Here is an 18,340-nt window from a genome sequence, read left to right as displayed (position 1 = left end):
TGTTAATATTAGATGCAAAGCATTTTAAATGGGAAGAATTTGCTAGATTCTATCAATCAGTGAGTTCTTTTGAAACGTTTTTGTAATATATTGTAGGCCTGTATGCATTTCCTTTGAAGAGTAGATTTCTATGTTTTTATCCTCTTTTGAGCATGTTTTAGCCTAGATTTTCTTTTTTTGCTGCTTTTACTTTGCTATGTTCATGAGGAATTAAGGAAACTAAAAGACATCCATTGAAGTAATCAATCAAATTACCCCCCCCCCCCCGCCCCACAAAAAAAACAACAATTAAGTAATTACGCTATCATCCCCCATGAAATTCTACACCCTGGTAAAACGGCCGGGAATGTAAAAGGTGCACCTATTTAAATATTAAAGAATTTCGATTATAAGAAAACCTCCAAAAAAGGCACAGAAAAGAAAAAAACTCCTATAAATTCAACACTATAAAGGAAAAAAGAAAAGAGGAAAACCAAAAAAATTAAGAGGATTTAATACAATTTTTTTTGACTGTTAAAGGGTGACACCTACGGGTTGACACAGATTCCAGATAGTGTGAAAAGCAATCACGAGATTAGAATCAGATCTCACAGAGGGAGTAAGTGAATCTTGAATTTCAAACAAATTTCGGAGGCTACATTCTATTTAGCCTTAAATTTTTTGACCAGCTTGATTTAAGTATGCAATTAATTGCTTATTTTGCACATTGATCCTCCTTTGATGTGTAAATTGAAATTTTACATGGGGTGTAGGGGGGGGGGGTAATTTCACAAACATACAAAAACAGGCAAACAGCATGAATATTTGGGGAAAATATAGATAAAATTGTTCAAATCCTAAATTTTTGGGACCTGCACATGAAGTTCCTCCCTCTGGTGCATAATTGCCTATGTATGTCTTTCAACCTAACCTTGTCTATCTTTTTACCAGCAAGGTTTTTTCTTTTTCAGGGAGCTCTCCATCAAGAAGATGTTATTGCTAATCCTGATCACAAACTTGCAGCCATACGACGTCAATTAGAGGAACAGAAGTAAAATTTATATTTTTTTTATTTATTTGATTATTTCCTTGTATGACACTTGATAAAAAAAAATCGCATTTGAAAGAGCGGGTCTAAATTGAGGGAAGAATACTGTTGATTATGTCTTTGTGCGTAATTATATTCTGTCGAAGTATCTTAGCCCAAGAAGAAGCTTAAATAAATTAAAAGAAAAAATAAGGGACTGAAAGAAAAACTGACAAACTTGAACACACAAAACTAAAAACATTAAAAGATATGACCTTTGACTCTTAGTGCTAAATGTATCTTCGTTTAATATTCATATGGCTCCGCCCTCTCATTTCAAAAGGTATTCACTGTAGATTTTATTTACTGTTTAGTAAACGTACTACCTACAGTTAGACTTCCCCTAATCGATTTCCCCTTTTCATTTAACTTCATCATAAAGTTATCCCTCTAACGTATTGCCTCTCTATAAACGTAAAAAAAAATTAACATTTAATTAACCTCTTTTTTATTATGATACTGATGTATTCAATATTTGACTCTATAATATAGCATAAATTTCCTTGTTGAAAAAGTAAATAGACCTTTATTGAAGATACAGCTTAAAAGTCATTTTTGATTTTCAAAACGGATATTTGCAGATGAGTGTTTTGTGATTGTTTGCCATCTTTGTAAACACCAAGATTTCGTAATGGATTTTTTTTCAGAATTAATTGTCCAGGTACAATACTTTTGGTTTCTGGGGATGAGCTGTTTTTAGAAGTTTTTGAAAAAATATGTGTATGTTATTTTGTGAATTATATTTGTCATTTTTTATTTTTATTATATGTTAAATATTTTTAACATTCAAACAAATTTTAAGAAATTCCAATAATTTTACTAAAGAACTTATCAAGGTTTTCGGAGTCGCCATTAGTTTCGGTAAATATCAAATTTAATCAAATAATTTTTTCCTCGATTGTATGAAGATAGACTATCCTATCAAGTCTTTGATATTGTCACTAGTTCTGATAAATATCAGTTATTCCATACGAAATGGTAATAACTGCTTTTAAGAGAGTTATGAGATTTCTTGTTTGCAGCAGGCTCAGTAGAGCGTCCTTCCACGTTAGACCTAATTTTCGGATGAAGCTTCTTAGTAGATATTCCTGTCCAAATCTTTCCAGCCCAAGGTCAATGAGACTAGAAAGAGAATTTAAAGAGAGCTATATATTCAGCAAAAATAAAAAAAAAGTTCAAAACTAAATATTTTGCTTAATTTCAGAAAATTTCAGATACGCATAACTACAATTTAGATTTATACAAAACGAAAGTATTGCTAGTTTAAATTTTTCAAGGTATGGTCGATATTGCTGCACTGAAGATGATGCTAGTGTTTTTTAATATCTATCAAGACCAATATCAGCCTGCTTAAAAAAAACATCCTCTACTAGCCTCCCATACTATTTGGAACATGCCTTTAGGGGGGGGGGGGGCTTATCAGAAGACTATTGAAGAAAAGTTTAGATGCTAAGGCGTATATATTTTGGTGATACATATATTTCCAGAGGATTCCCTTTTCTGTATGTACATATGATTAATCAGCTTTTTAATTACAATAACTGTGTCAATTTAAAAACAAAATGAAATAGGACAAATCACCGGTACTCTTTTTACTATTCTGGTCTGTACTTAGGGCTTTGGTTTGTAGTTCAGCAGGCTCATCAAGCCATTCGGGAAGGCATTACAGAAAAGGTGTTATCAACTTTATTTTCAGTAGATGATGGACAACTATTAATTTGTTGAGTTACGAATGAGGGTTTAGTCCCCTAGGTACCACTTTTCAATGAAATGTCCCACACATCTTCATGTTTGTTTAAACTCACCGTATAAACTTTAATTAACTAGCATCCCGCATTGTGCCAATATTCTTCATTCAAGAAAATGGCCTTTCCAATTAAAAAGAACGTGTTCAAAAGCATAGGAAATAGGAATAAAAAAATCACCCATCATTTTTTCCCCCCTACATTTCTGGATTATACAGTAAATGTCGTTTTGAGATTTAATTTGTCTTAATTTAATGGTTGAAATGCCCTTAGACGTCAAATGGAACGAATGGCTCAAGTGTCCAAATCCAGCAGATCTGGCTCTGTTTCTGGGAGTGTTCATCGTAGTCCTGCAGTAAGTTTTCGAGCAGATAGCTCGGTAAGAGAAGAACCAATGAGGATTCATCTAGCTCGTCTTTCCGAGTCATCGAATGGTTCCCAAAGAGATAGCCCTTGGCAGGTTGAAAAGGAACATCTATTAGCTCAAATTGAAGAAAAGACTCACAAGTAAGTCTTCCTTAGGGCTCATTCACTCTGAGATATTACTATTGCCGAGATTTAACTTGAGGTACTTTGAGCCCATCAAAGATTTTTTTTTGGATTATTTTAAGCACTCAGAAAAATATATGGAAAATCTGATTGGCTTATATAAAATCTCGATATCAGTAAAATCTCATTGTGAATGAACCTTTAGCGCGTCAGCTTGAAGTTTATCCTTAGGTGAGGATAAAAAATACAGCCCTTCTTAAAATTCATGGTTGATTTGCGGTACTGGTGGTAACATACAGAATGATTTGCGAAAATTGAATGTAGGTATAAAAGAAAAAGGGATTTGAATCTAGTGGCCTATCAAATATAAAGTTTTAGATGAACAAAAAATGAGATGAACAATGAGATTCATAGCATCTGATGGGCGATCACATTTTTTCAATCATAGCTACTGGAGGATTAAAGTCTGACCAATAATTTCATGCTGCTAGCTTGATAAGTCGTTTTCAATACCGCTATACAATAGGTGAAATAGTTTCAGTCTATTTGTTATTCATTCTCCACGACCCCCCAAAAAAATTCTTTCTTTTTCAAGTCCCTACTAGACTAAGGTTTTTTGAAACAGAATGCCCAGTATTTAGAATGCAGAGTATAGAAACTCCAACCTGGTATACTAGAACAACGTTTGCGTCAAGGGCCATCTATGTCCACATAATGCCATCTTTCTGGGTAATTCTATATTTACTTTATTGCCCATAAAATAAAAGAAGAATTACGCAGAAAGATGACATTATGTCGACATAATTGACACTTTTTGTAAATATTGCTATTAGAGTTCCCATCTTAACTTTGAGTAACTGAACCCAAACCTAAAGCCCTGCCTTACTAAAAACTTCTAAAAACTCACTGTAGCACCAGGACGCTTTAGAGGAACAAAGCTGCGTACGCTCCTCCAGTACCCTGTCTGTGCAAAGCTTCCCTCTTCACACCCTCCTGAGAATTTCCCTTTCAATCTTTTCTTGGGAGTGATTCCAAAAGGGTATCTTACAATTGGAAGACCTTTATTTCACCTTTGTTGTCATTAAACAAAAAACAAAAAGTTTCTTTTAACCGAAAGTAAGGAGCAACATTAAAATTAGCTAAAGTATGCATTTCTATGTGCTAGTAGAAGCACATAATATGTAGCTACAGCTGCGTTCCGTTGGATTCCCTTGTGAACAGGGATAAGCTAAACCTTGAACTCATAGAACTTTTTTGTAGATAGGAGCTTGAAACCTCTGCCGCAAACTTTTCTGATATAGTGAATTTGAAGTTTCATCGAAATTGCCCCCCTGTATGGGGTGGGCAGCTAAACGAAAAAGTCGTATAAATGGCGATTGCCTCATATAGTGCCCAAATATACGTATGGAATGATCTAGTCAAAGAAACAGATTTAAACTACTTGGATAAGCTTATAGCACTATGCTATTAAGAACATAGTCATAAATGCAACTTATGTACGTTTAGAAATGGCGAACACAGACAGAGCAGTACAAAAGAAATAACAGTAGGAGCACGTTTGATAGCTACCCTACCAACACACGTGCTAGTTGAAACAGACTTAGGGGACATAGGAAACCTCCTATCACTAAAGGCAACATCAATAACGAAAACAAGAGGGTAAATTATAGTGGAATCCCTTTCAAAGTTCGGTAACTACAATTTTTGCATATTATAAAAGTAGGAACTGTTTTCTTTGCATATTTCCTCTTCAATAGCCCCAATATTTGGCTTATACTATATATATATATGTATATATATATATATATATATATATATATATATATATATATATATATATATATATATATATATATATATATATATATATATATATATATATATATATATATTCCCAGTAGATCTTCTCAGTAGATGTCTCTATGAAAAGATAAAAAAGTTCTTTGATATAAATTTCCAAGAATTTTACTATGTACGGTTGGATACATTAGCTTACCATTTCAGACTGTAGATCTTCGGTTGAAATGATGACACAAACAAAAATGATCTCTGACCTTTAAATATCAAGTCAATGGGAAAGAAGAACATTCGCAGTGAAACTTTATAGCTTGTTAGGTGGCGAATATATCGAATGCCTTTTTTGTATCTATAGATGGCAGGTATAAAAAACGGTCATTAATGTGACTTAATAAATGATTGCTCGGGGTAATTTTCAATTGTGTCTTTTTAGCTTACGGTTTTATCCGAAAAATCCTTTGGACAAAGCGTGGGACGAAACGTTGATATAATTCATTGCATTCTAAGGTAATGAAAGTGGTGTAGCTGCCTTCTGTGCGTTAACTGGTCTTCTAGACGAGCCATCTGTAATTTATCAGTCCACTTTTTTTTTCTTTACCAACAATCGACGAAATTGGACAATAAATGCTAAAAGAAACATGTCAAATGAAAATAAAAAGTACATATTGATGAATACGAAACGGGTTTTCTAGTAGACACTACATCAGGTTAATTTGATTTTTGGGCTCAGCTCATCATTTTATGTCAGAATAGTTGCCTTCTGATAGCATGGTGAAAAAGAGGTCACAGCGAGAAGCAGGGTAAAATCATATATTGATGATTATGAGACTTTTTTTCTGGTACATTGTTCATCAAATTTGCTTTCATTTTCGGGCTCAGCTCTTCATTTTACATCGGGACGGTACTTCATATGAAGAAAAATGCACATTTACCGACGGCTCATTTTTCTTTAGAAAAAACTGAAAAAAGTGACACGAAAAGCAAAAAAACACTAGTTTTGTGTTAACCTAGAATGTGGAACTTTGGATATGTTGTTTAACTTTTTTCTCTTTACAACATGGTATAAAAATCATTGATGTTGCAATTTGTTTGCGGGTCGACCCATATTTTTGGCTAGTTTGCCTGTACTATTGGTGCTGCGGTCAGTTGTTAGTACTTTTACAAGTTGCATTTGGAGAAGTTACGGTCAAGCCGATAAGTCGGTTAAGGCAGGCTCAAAAGCGCTAATATTGTAATTTTGAAGCATCCAACATTTGACACCAAAAAATACAGGAATAAGTCTGATACACTGGAATTATTATGGGAGAAATTATACGGATGATGAAAAATAGTTCATTCTAGTTGCTGCTTCCCATCCAATAAATAATTGGATTATAATTCATATTTTGTGGTACTTCGTTCATAGAAGAGTTAACCATGTCAGAGTTGAATCAAAATGGAACGTAAAATCCAATAAATGAAAACAGGAATCGGTACCTAGAGCGTTTTGTTGTCCCCCTTCCTACACCCTATATTTGTTCACCCTACATACACAGGCCATAGAGCCTTTTGTCGGGCCAGATGTATGATTTTTTTTTTCTTTTTTTTTGTATGTAATTTTTTTAATGGTTCCTGCAAAACTTGATTTTTGATCTTTGGAGTGTATAAGGGTATGAAGATCATCTTTTTGATTTGGCAATATTGCATAGAGAGAAAAGAGTTACGCTATGGTTTATTGCTGTTTGATATTTTGTTTTCGTTTTTTTTTCTTTTTTCTTTTATTGGATAAGTAAATCTTATCTTACATTCATGCAATGCGCAGAATAATTACAAATTTTGATTCGAATTTTTTTTTCAATTGTAAATGAAAAGATAAATCTGTTAAAAAAGAAATAATTCGATCCGGGTATTTTTACATTTTTTTAATGCCAAGAATAATGTTATTATTTAATTACGTATTTCAGAATTTCATACTTCAGAATCACAGGTGGATAATGTTTCTTCTATCTAATCATCTAATGGTGTTTAGCAATCATTGGAGCTCGTAAATATGTCTATTATTTCCTTTGTACTAATGTTTGTTTCTTATCTAGAATTTCGTACCTTGAAGGTTTAAATAAAAGTCACGAATCATCGCGAGCAGATTTGCAAATACAGAATAACACCCTCAACAGAGAAATAGCTGTGTTGTATGAAAAACTGAATGAGATACAGAGTAAACAAAGCATTGATGATTCAAACCGACACGCAGAGGAAATGGAAGAAACAATCTCCAAGTTAGAAGAGAAAGTGACTATGCAAGCTGAGCAACTTAAGCAATTTGAAGAGCAAAATTGTATCCTTGAAAAAGGTAAGACCATTGTAAAGGAAGGAAAATGCTTGTAAATAACAGTTGTTTTCTTACCTTCTCCCCTCTACTCATTTTTTCTCTCTCCCCCTTAAAATGGGTAAAATTTTTGGCTATATTGCGCCAGTTATCTGGTGTAGAAAGACATTTTCTACAACCAATTACAAATTACATTTTCTTATATCTAAGTGCGAAGGATGTCTTAAAATAAAATTGCGCAGTTTACTAAACAGGATTGACGCTTAAAGAAGAAAATAAAGATTTTCCTTTTTTTTGTGGTAAATTTTTTTCGACCAATTTAGGCTATCATCCTGTAAAATTGAGAAATTTCGCCAGATATATACAAAATCAAGGGTCAATCTATGTACTTTAATCCTAAAATTGAATCAAACAGTTCGTTTTAACGAGCTGTAAGTAAAGCTCAATAGTAACCGAAACTCTAAAAACAGAATTTGGATACCAATATATACATCAAAAGAATTGGATTTTTATGCTGATTTCAAATACATAAGTTTCATCAAGTTTAGTTTTACCTATCAAAAGTTACGAACCTGAGAAAATTTGCTTTAAATTCGAAAAAAGGGGGAAACAACCCCTAAAAGTCACAGAATCTTAATGAAAATCATACCACCAGGTTCAGCGTATCAGAAAACCCTAGGCTCCTATCTGCAAAAATGTGGAATTTTGTATTTTTGCCAGAAGGAAGATTATGGATTAATGTTTTTTTTTTTTTTTTTTTTTTTTTTTTTAAGGGGTGATTGTACCAACTCAGGGTCCTAGAATATCTTGAGAGGGATCATTCAAACCGAATTTTAAAGTTCTAATGGCATTTTAAGTGGCCAAAAAGCTGGAGGGCAAGTAGACCCCCTCCCACGCTCATTTTTCCCAAAGTCACCCGATCAAAACTTTGAGATAGCCATTTTGTTCAGTATAGTGAAAAATATAACAACCGTGTCTTTAAGGGTGACTTAATCTCCCACAGTATCTGGGGGAAGAGCTGCAAGTTATGAACTTTGCCCATTGTTTACATATAGTATTTTATTTTATTTATTTATTGAACACTCATCATTCACATAACATGATGAGACGAAGTAGAGGAAGAAAAAAAAACACAAAAAACAAACAAAAGAAAAGCACAAGAAGAAGAAGAAACCGATTGCTGCACTAACTCTTGTCATACTGAAATAATACTGAAACTACTACACGGACTACTGAAATAATAAAGGATGCTACTCCTGGGTGGTCATTTTCCCTTTTTTATTGTGTTTAGGTATTACTCTAGCTACTGCAATATTCGGGTCAGCAATTTTAAACTGACGAGTAATTTCTGTGTTGCTTTGCCAGGGTAGAAGGCGGAGGAAAATTTTTGGAAGGGTGGAAGATTTTGCAAAACGGAAGTAGAGTGAACGTATTTTAGTTCGGTCAGTGTTAGTTAACAGTTTCCAAAATGGCGAAATAAACAGAATATGAGGGACAGTTATTGCATTGAAAAGAATAGCTAGCAAATGTCGGTTGAATCTGAACTTGCCGGAAATTATTGACGCACGAGTGGTGGAAATGTGCCGGGTTAGATGTTCAATAAGGAGGTACCGGGTGTGGTGTGTAGATGAACCTATTGGGAGACCAAGATACACGAGGTGATCGACAGGCTGAACCGAAGAATTCTCAAGTTTGACTGAATTTAGTAGATCGCTCTTCCATTTAAAATGGACTATTTCCGACTCGACAAAATTAAAATTAGGTCAAGCTTAAGGTATTCTGCCTGGTGGATAGAAAAAACATTACTGACTCGTAGCAGTGGGTGACTAGGATTCAGAACATCGTCAGCATTACAAATTAGTGACAGATTTTTTGACGATAAAATTAATGATGAGGGACATAGATCCTGAGCGTCAATGACGTAGCTATTAAATAGACCAGGTGAAGAAACTGCTCCTTGGTGTGCACCTTTTAAAACTGGAATAAGCTTTGTTCGAGCAACTGGAGGCTTATCCTTATCGGGCGGTAATTATAGTCGAATACGCATTCGAGAATACATGTCCCGAAGTGTGAGAATAACTGCAGGGCTTAGCCCTCACTTGGCAGCTTTCAGAAGCATTGCAGGGTGTAATAACGAGTCAAGGGCACGTTTGACGTGATAACTAGCAAGAGTAAGACATTCCCCCGCAGATTCTGCATCAATTAGTGCGTTTGTCACGACTGTAAGTGCGTCTGCACATCCTGTTCCTCGTTTACAGAGATGTCGCAACAGTAATTGGTCGGAAAGAGGAACATTGAGGGTGTGCCCTCCTTTTTTTTGGGAATAGGTGTAAGATCACCAACACAAAATGTAGTTGGCATCTTCCACCGATTGAAAATCATTTGCATTTAAAATGTGGCATGCTGGACAAGAAGAGAGCCACCATGCTTTAGAGGTGAAGAAACTGCTCCTTGGTGACAACATTCTTTTTGTACGGACGCGCAAATCATTTAGGATACCAGTTTTCGAACAACCACAATCTTTCCATAACGAAAACCAAAATTTTGCACGGTGGCAAGACGAAATGAGTTCAGGAGTTCAGGATTGCTTTACCTTCCGCAAAACGAAGGGCATGACAAATTTCAACAGAATAAACATCCAAACATAGCTGTATTTCAATGTCAGAAAGCTGAAATGATTTATGTAGTAGATGGAAGGGAATGCAGATCTTATCCAGAATAAAATCTAACTGAAGTATAAATAATTCCAAATTAATTTTTGACGAATCGCGAACAAACTGAGAGACTCGGATATCACAATGGATGGGATGAGGAGCCAACTTCTCTATTTGGAAAAGTTTTGGTTATTGGGAAGTATACAGACGTTTTCAGGGGATTCTGGTGGGGGGTCGGGGGAGGGGTTACGTTGGAGGACCTTTCCATGGAGACATTTTTCATGGGGAAAGGGAATTTTTCATGAAGGGGGTGCCAGATTTCCCAGCATTGTTTAAAAACGATCAGAAATTGAATAAAAACCAAGTTTTTTCAACTGAAAGTAAGGAGCAACATTAAAACTTAAAACGAACAGAAATTAATACGTATACGAGGGGGTTCGCTCGCTTGTCAATACCTCGCTCTTTGCGCTAAAGTTGTTTTAGTACTTTCGAAAGAGGTATCTATTTTAGTTAATTGGCGTTTGTAATTCAGGGGTTATTCTTAAAGAATTGGAACAAAATTCGAACTTTAGCGTAAAGAGCGAGGTATTGACAAAGGGACGAAACCCGTCAAATACGTAATAATTTCTGTTCGTTTTAAGTTTTTATGTTGCTCCTTACTTTCAGTTGAAAAAATTTGTTTTTTTTTATTTAATGAGAGGTAGAGTCAATGAATTGGCACATTAAAAAAAAAAAATCCAAGAAACAGGCAGAGTAACGCTCGTACTTTTAGCCGGAAAAGTGTAAGGTTACTTTCTAGCTTACTTTCTGTTGTTTTTTTTTTATTTAATGAGAGGTAGAGTCAATGAATTGGCACATTAAAAAAAATCCAAGAAACAGGTAGAGTAACGCTCGTACTTTTAGCCGGAAAAGTGTAAGCTTACTTTCTAGCGGTGCACTTTTTGCCGCATTTAATTACACTCAGAACGTGATAGGCAAATTTTTTAACAATGGAACTAACTAGGGCTTGTTTTCTCTGTTGTTTTTATTTTGCTCTGAAGCTTCGATTTTAAGTTTTGGCCAGAGTGTCTGACTCCTTTCTATGCGTTGCAGTAACCTCGGTGCTAAAGCGTGGAAAGTATCCTTTAAGTTGTGATTCCTATAGACCCATAACTGTGACCTGTAATGTTAGCAAAGTTTTTGAGTGTGTTTTGTTACCTTTTATAATAGAAATTATGGATAACTGTCAAAATCAGTTTGGATTCAGGTGGCGAATTGGTTGCCAGCATGCCCACCGTGTTTTAACTTCTGTCCTTTAAAGCTCAAGCCAGTGGCTCTGAGGTCCATTTTTGTGCCCTGGACCTATCTAAAGCTTTTGACAGGGTTTCTCATGCTCAAGTTATATTTTCCCTTGTCAGTTCTGGAGTCAAAGTTTCTGTCGTTCTGGTTCTTCAGTTTTGGTATAATAATTCCCGTATTCGGTCAAAGTTTCACTCTTATTTTTATGGGAATATTCCAATCCGTTCGGGAGTGCGTCAAGGTGGTGTATAACAAAATATGCCCTCTCTTTTTTACGATTTGGTAAATGTCTCTTTATTGCATATGTGGATGATATACTTCTTTTAAGTTTCCATGTCATCTATTTCAAAAAATTTCCAAAGTGTTGGTCTGTCATTGAATATTGATAAGTGTGAGTACTTAGTCTTTAATTGAAGGTCTATGCTCATTTGTCTTCCGTGTTCTAACTTCCCTGTCCGTTGTGTCTCTGAATTGCAGTGGCTAGGCATTCATATTTGTTCGAATATATTAACTTGTACGGGATGTTGAAGAAAAACTTAAAGTGGGCTATGGTAAAATAGAGTCCAATCGTGGTCATTATTCTCGAAAAGCGCTGGCATTGCTGTATAGTAGCTTTTGTGACCATTCAGTACTTTTCCTGTCTGGTATTTCGCCTATCCTGATAAAAAAGGATCTGGCTGAATTGCGTGTTTTATAATTCCGCTATTGTAAGTTTCTGCTTTGTTTTTTATCCCGGTCCTATAGGAGCAAGAAAATAATTCAGTATTTTGGGACTTCTGCCATAATTACTCCTTTGCGGAAGTTAGGCTCAAAATTAGAAGAGGATCATTTTTTTTCGCTGGGCCCCTTCCTTCCGTAGTTCTTTTATTTATTCGCTAGTTTTCATCTGTTTTCGTTTTATAGTTATGTTATCTTATAGAGGTTCTTTCGTTAATTGAGTTATGGTGTGTTGTATATGTCTTATCTCTCGTATAGTTGTGTTATTTTTCTTTCATTATCTTTTATTAACTCTACTTGTCTTGTAATTTAGTGGGTTAAAAATAAATTATTATTATTATTATAACATAGGTAGGAGTTTTGCAGTTGCATCAACAAATGCGCATAATGTCTCCGTAAACTGGCTAGTCCAATGTCTCTGACTAGTCCACGAGATAAAGCGATCATTGTCAGGGTGTCCTGTTTCAAGACAAAGCGAGAAGTGAATCGGGGGTAAGGGGGGGGGGGGGGGTCCCACTTTCTCGAGACTATAATTCATCCCCCATAATTTTATTTCTATATAATCCATCGTATTTCCCATAGAATTCTTTTTTACGTTATTTATTTAAAAGTAGAGCCCCTTTTCAAAACAAATTTATGCGTCCTGTGGTGGTGCAGTGGGTTTAACCCCAGCTTGTAATGCGGAAATCAGAGATCGAACCCGGCTGTAGCAACGCACCGCAGGGCCAACGCAAGGACCTTAGTTGTCAAGAAGCGTTGTTCATCCGATACAGACTACAAATTCATGCACGTGCACCTTGACAGAGATTATGCTTAAAGGAAAATCCAAATGGTTGTATAATTGGTGGAAAGGTGTACTGTATGGAAAACAACCCTTCGGACGGAAGTTTGCTGAACGTTGAACTCATATATGTCTATGCTTATTTTAAAAGAAATATATTTCAGTAAACCCATTTATTGGATTATCGATACCCTTTTATTTTGTTGATACTATCAATCGTATCTAATCTAGATACGTTTTTTCTTGTCAGTGCCTTCAAATTATTTCTATGTCAGGAGTGGATTTTTATAAAGGAATAAGGTCAATTAACTCCTCGACTTCCTGGCTTAGTCAAAAAGATGTATTTCAAGAAACTGTCGCTTTAGCTAGTCATGATTTTGTTGAAAAGAAATACTGGCTTCAGTCTGGATGCTCCGATTAGCTTAGAAGTGCTTTTATTTTTAATTAAAATTCCACCTTTCTATCCAGAGATCGAGTCAGTAAGTTACATTGCATTTATGATACGAAAAAACGAGGCCTTTTCTTGTAAAGAAATAAGGTCAATCAACTCCTTAACTGCCTTGCCTAGCCAAAAAAAAGTACTTCAGGAAACTGTGACTTTTGCTAGTCGTGATTTATTGAAAGTCAGTTCCCTCCAATAAAATACTAAATACCTTGAATTTCTGAACAGTTTTCATTGAAACTAGCAAAAAACGATTTTTTTATTATTTGCCCCCCCCCCCTTTCAATCTTCTTTCAGACCTCCTCCTCCTCCTCCCCCCCCCCAGACACACAGGAAATAATTCTGCGCACTCTTAGCCGTATAAATAAAAAAATTTCCTATAGGAGGGCAGTGTTTACCTCTAGGATGGTTGCTTATACTCCTACTCCACATACGCTGTTTTGTTTACTAATTGTTCCAAGCTCTTACTAATATCTTAGTCCTTTTTTAGAGATAAAGAAGAAATCAAATGCTACTACTGATTTAGAAATCGCAATAAAAGAATTAGAATTCCAAATAGAAGACTTAACTGAGCAAAATAGCTCTCTGGAAAATCGAATTAAACAAGAAGCAGCAGCCGAAGTTGTAAATGGATACCAAAAGAATATATCCCAGTTGCAAGAGGATCTTGATTTTGCTCGTCGAGAGGTGGAGTCATTAAATCAGACTCTTGTTGAAAAGGCTCGTGACTGGGATAATGAAAGGGCGAAACTCACTGAGGAGTTGAGTTACATCAGTGCTGAGTGTGAAAAAGTTAAGAAAGAAAAACTGAATACGGATAATTTAATGACAACTTTAAAAGAAGAGTACGATGGAAAAGTGTCTTCCCTTTTAAATGAGCTTAATGGACTTAAAGAAGAGTTGAGCATCTCAAAAGTTAACTCCTTGGCGCTGAGAGAGTCTTTAAGTTCTTTTGAAAATAATGTAACTCAGTTGGAAACAGAAAAAGCTGCGTTGTCAGCTGAAATTCAGAAACTAAAAGACGAGCATCACAGCGAAAAACATGCAATTGATGAGATGAAACAAAGCTTGGAGAAAGCTAAAGCCCAAGTAGACGAGGACTTTAAAAAGGTTATTGATGAAAAGGAGAAAATTAATGCCCAAATAAGCTTAGAAAAAGAACAGAGTCGTGCTCTCATTGCAGCCTTTGAAATTCAAAAAGAAGAATATTTGTCGCTTATAGCTAATCTGAGAGAAGGGAAAAAAATGGAAGCACTTCCACAAGCTGACATCCACGCCCAGGTAATATTTTCTTCTTTATTCATTTTTGAAGAAAAAAAGAAAATTTTAGCGCCTCTTTCGGGGCTCTTTTAAGTGAACAATTAATGTCTATTTAGGTTAAATCTCTGTGTGAGCGTTTTTAGGATAACTTGTCTGACTAATCCCAGATTCCGTAGATGCAAATAAATTAAGAAAACTTCTTAAATTAGAATTGTCAAAACTAATTAAAATTAAAAGATAACCTCAATTTCATTTAGCTAAACTTTTTGTAGTAGTCTAGCCTAACTGTTCTAGTGAGCTTTACGAGGGATTTTTATCTGATAGATCCCAACCATTGTCGATAGGGGGAAGTACTAGTTGAAACAGTCTGGACTAGTTCTGGGATGAGATACTCCTGCTAAATCTGGAAAATTCGGAATAAGCGAGAACAAGTGACAATAGTTGATAACACTTCGAGAACTTCTATTTTACTAATCTACAATACCTTGTTTTAAAGAGATTTTCTACCACACCATCTTAAGATACCTTTTATTTATGGTTTCACGTTTTATTGTTATTTAAGAAGCCGTTAATTTTACCTATCCATATTTTCGGTGAAGAAATTAACTGTACTCATTTATTATGCATTTTATTATTATTCTTTTTTAATGATTTTAACATGTTTTAAGAAATCTTAAATTTTATCTGGTGCTCATTTTTTGAAGACCTCTACCCGAGTCGTTTAAGATACCTTTTCTTTATTTCTGTATTAATTTTTCTATACTTTCATTATAGTTTTCGTTTACTCTATTTTGATAAGATCATCTTTTAATGAAGTTATGTACTGCACCCATTTTTGGGTTCGGAGGATTTTATATCATGTCATAAAGGGATGCTTCTTTTAATTAAGGAATTAATTTGGTTGACTCTTCGGCATTCCTAAAGGTTTATCCGCTATTTCGATTTTACTGATCATGAGATTCAGCTTGTTTCAACGTTTGGCATTACCTACTGCTAGCAATCGGATCTTAATATTAGTTAAAATTTTAAAACCACTAAGGGCCATAATTTCTTCTGTTATTTTGAAAGAATTTTCAGGAGAATTTCAGAACCGACTGGCCTTAAGTCAGCTCAGGGATTTCCAATTAGGGTTTGGATAAAATCTTGTTTTGTATTCTAGTTAATGTCTATTGTGACTAGCTTTGGATTTAGCTGATTCGAGAACATGGAATTAGCTAAACTTTGGTGTTAATTCAATTCTTGTCAAGAGTGGGTCTTAACATGGAAACGTTCAGGACAAAGGAAATTCAAGATACCCCCTTTAAGCTTTAAAGAACATTACATGTGTATCTCTTTACGAATTCCTCGCTGTTAAAATAGAAATACTTAATGGCATTTTTATTTCAGCAACCTGAGGTACCGACTAGTCCAACCAGTCCAAATACAAGTCGTCGTCCAAACAAGAAAGGTAATAAAAAGAACAAAGTGCCATTAAAACAAACCGAGGCTCCAAAACAACTTGAACCTTCAGTCGAAGAATCGGTAACTTCTCTGAAAACGCAAATCGAAGTTTTGAATAGAACGATTGTTAAACAGGCAGAAGAGATGAGTACGTATAAAGTAGCAGCTGATGCTGCGAATAAAAAATTAGTCGATGTTGAAGAGAAATTAGCCGGAACTTTAGCGAAATACGCAGATCAAGCTTCTGAAATAGCGACTAGGTATTCCTCTGAGGTTAATCTACAATTAGATTTAGACGCTGCTAAGCTGAAAATCGATGAATTAACAGCTAAATTAGAAATATCTATTGCTGACATGGCCAAGTATCAAACAATTATTGATAAGTTAAATGTTGATCTTACAGATACATTGAATAATTTGTCTAATAAACAGGTTCTGTATGCTGAAATCAAAGCCGAGTTGGATGATATGAAATCACTTTATGAAGCTGAAAAGGAACTTAATTCTAAAATGATGATAGAGGTTAAATCACTGGAAGAAGAAAAGGTGTCAGGATATAATGTGGAGTTACAGAAATTGCAAGATGATTTAGAAGTGATAACATCCCAGTATGACGATCTGAAATCTTCTGAAAGTGACTTGAAACAGCAATTGTTATTAAAGAATCAAGAAGTTTCTCATTGGACTTCTGAAGCTCAACGCCTAGAGGATGAAGCAAAAGAAAAATTAAATAAAATTAATCAGCTTAGTGAACAACTGAGTAAAACCAATGCTCAAGTTCAGCACCTTGAAAAACAGCTGATGCAACAACAGCAGTCTGAAGCTTCACAGGCTGAATTACGAGAGAGGGATGAAGAAATTAGTAGCCTCATTATGAAATATTCGAGTTTGCAATCTAAGTTAAATGATGTTTGTGAAGAAAATGAGAAGTTCAAACAACAGATTTTGGCATTAAATCTGAGCTTAGAAGAGAAATCGAATGACTTATATAGAGTACAAGATAGGCTGTCATCGTATATCGAGGAAGTAGAAGAAAAGGAAAGAGTCATTAATGCGTTGAATGCTGATATTGTTGAAAGGAATAAAAAATTGGAAGTGCAAGAAAATGAGACCAAGGAATTGGAAGAAAAGCTTTGGGATCTTGAAAATATCTCTGAAGATGCTAAAGCAGAAAGCCGTAATTTCCAAGGTAGTAAAGAAATCATCTTTTCCTGGGGGGAGGGGCTTGTACATGTACTACCCTTTCTCCCTTCCAGATTTATTGATTTAACCATGATAAAAGTCTTAATTTGAAGCAAGCAGTACTCATAAGAATTTCTAAGCCATATTCAATCGAAAATAGATTTATCATTTCTTGTTGTCTAATATATAGTTTGCTTGCTGTTGCTGTTTTTTTTGTTTTTTTTTTAGATTTTTGACACTTACCCTCCAACATGGCCAAATTTTTGTGTCACATTGGTTTGACGGCCTTTCAAAGGGAAATACGTACAAAATAATAATTTAAAATAAAAACAACAAAAAGCAAAACAAAAGATGACTGAAATAGATTCTGGAAATATTACCTGTGTAAGCTATTCAAAAATACAGCCTGTAAATTGCAAAATAAAGAATAGGACATGATTACACAATTTGAGAAAAGTTAGTACTAGAAATGTGAAGCCCAACATTTTGTGCTAAAGAAAATAGGTTTAAGATGTTTGGACTATGTCAACTGATTTTTGGGTCTTTGGCTCATACCCTGCCCCATTATCCCCTGCTTAACTCTCTAAAAAAGATATTTTTACGATTAACCCTATAATTTCCTTTATTTTCCTTATATGCCTGCTATTTTCATATTCATAGTGTCCCTCTCCCCTCCCTCTTTTTAGAAAAACCTCCATATAAGAAGAAATTAGTCCGCGAACTTCTATTCTGAAAAATTTGGAACGTTTTACTGGGTAGAATTTTTGTTTTTTCCACAACATTACCAGAAATCCTTGAAATTTGGTGATGTGGTCCTGTTTTAATTCTTGTCAATTTAAGTAACTCTCGACGTTCTAGAACCCTAAAATTAACCTAGGAATTAAGAGTAATTAACTGACCACTGGGATTTAATGCTTCGGAGAAATTCTGATATACAAACTATGAATATTTATAGTAGCTTATAGATATCTTATGTGTGTAGTTTCAATAATGCCATGGTTTTTTATTTGTGTCTGTTTTCAACTTTAACTTGCTCTCTCCTATCGCCAGCATCAATACCTTTTAAATTATCTGCAAAATCCCCCCCCCCCAATGTCGGGTAGAGTAGGTTTTGTTGATGGTCCCATAAAAGTTTAGCCATGTCACTTGCAGTTGAAGTAGGAATGTATCCTTACGGAACAAGT

At 34.9% G+C, this 18,340-nt stretch overlaps 1 protein-coding gene across 1 annotated transcript in view; it reads left to right on the top strand.

Moving 5' to 3' along the window:
* The window catches only part of LOC136041014 (nuclear anchorage protein 1-like), a 93,347-nt gene that overhangs the window by 7,268 nt on the left and 67,739 nt on the right, over nucleotides 1-18,340 (top strand). Inside the window, exons 3-7 of the mRNA XM_065725519.1 lie at nucleotides 951-1,030; nucleotides 3,085-3,318; nucleotides 7,170-7,426; nucleotides 13,765-14,555; nucleotides 15,921-17,163. Coding sequence (XP_065581591.1) covers nucleotides 951-1,030; nucleotides 3,085-3,318; nucleotides 7,170-7,426; nucleotides 13,765-14,555; nucleotides 15,921-17,163 — 2,605 coding nt within the window. The remainder of the gene's footprint in view (nucleotides 1-950; nucleotides 1,031-3,084; nucleotides 3,319-7,169; nucleotides 7,427-13,764; nucleotides 14,556-15,920; nucleotides 17,164-18,340) is intronic.

The sequence above is a fragment of the Artemia franciscana genome, chromosome 21 (assembly GCF_032884065.1).
Source record: "Artemia franciscana chromosome 21, ASM3288406v1, whole genome shotgun sequence".
NCBI classification, from domain to species: Eukaryota; Metazoa; Arthropoda; class Branchiopoda; order Anostraca; family Artemiidae; genus Artemia; species Artemia franciscana.
The sequence above is the reverse complement of the archived record's forward strand: the minus strand, read 5'-3'. Positions and strand labels throughout refer to the sequence as shown.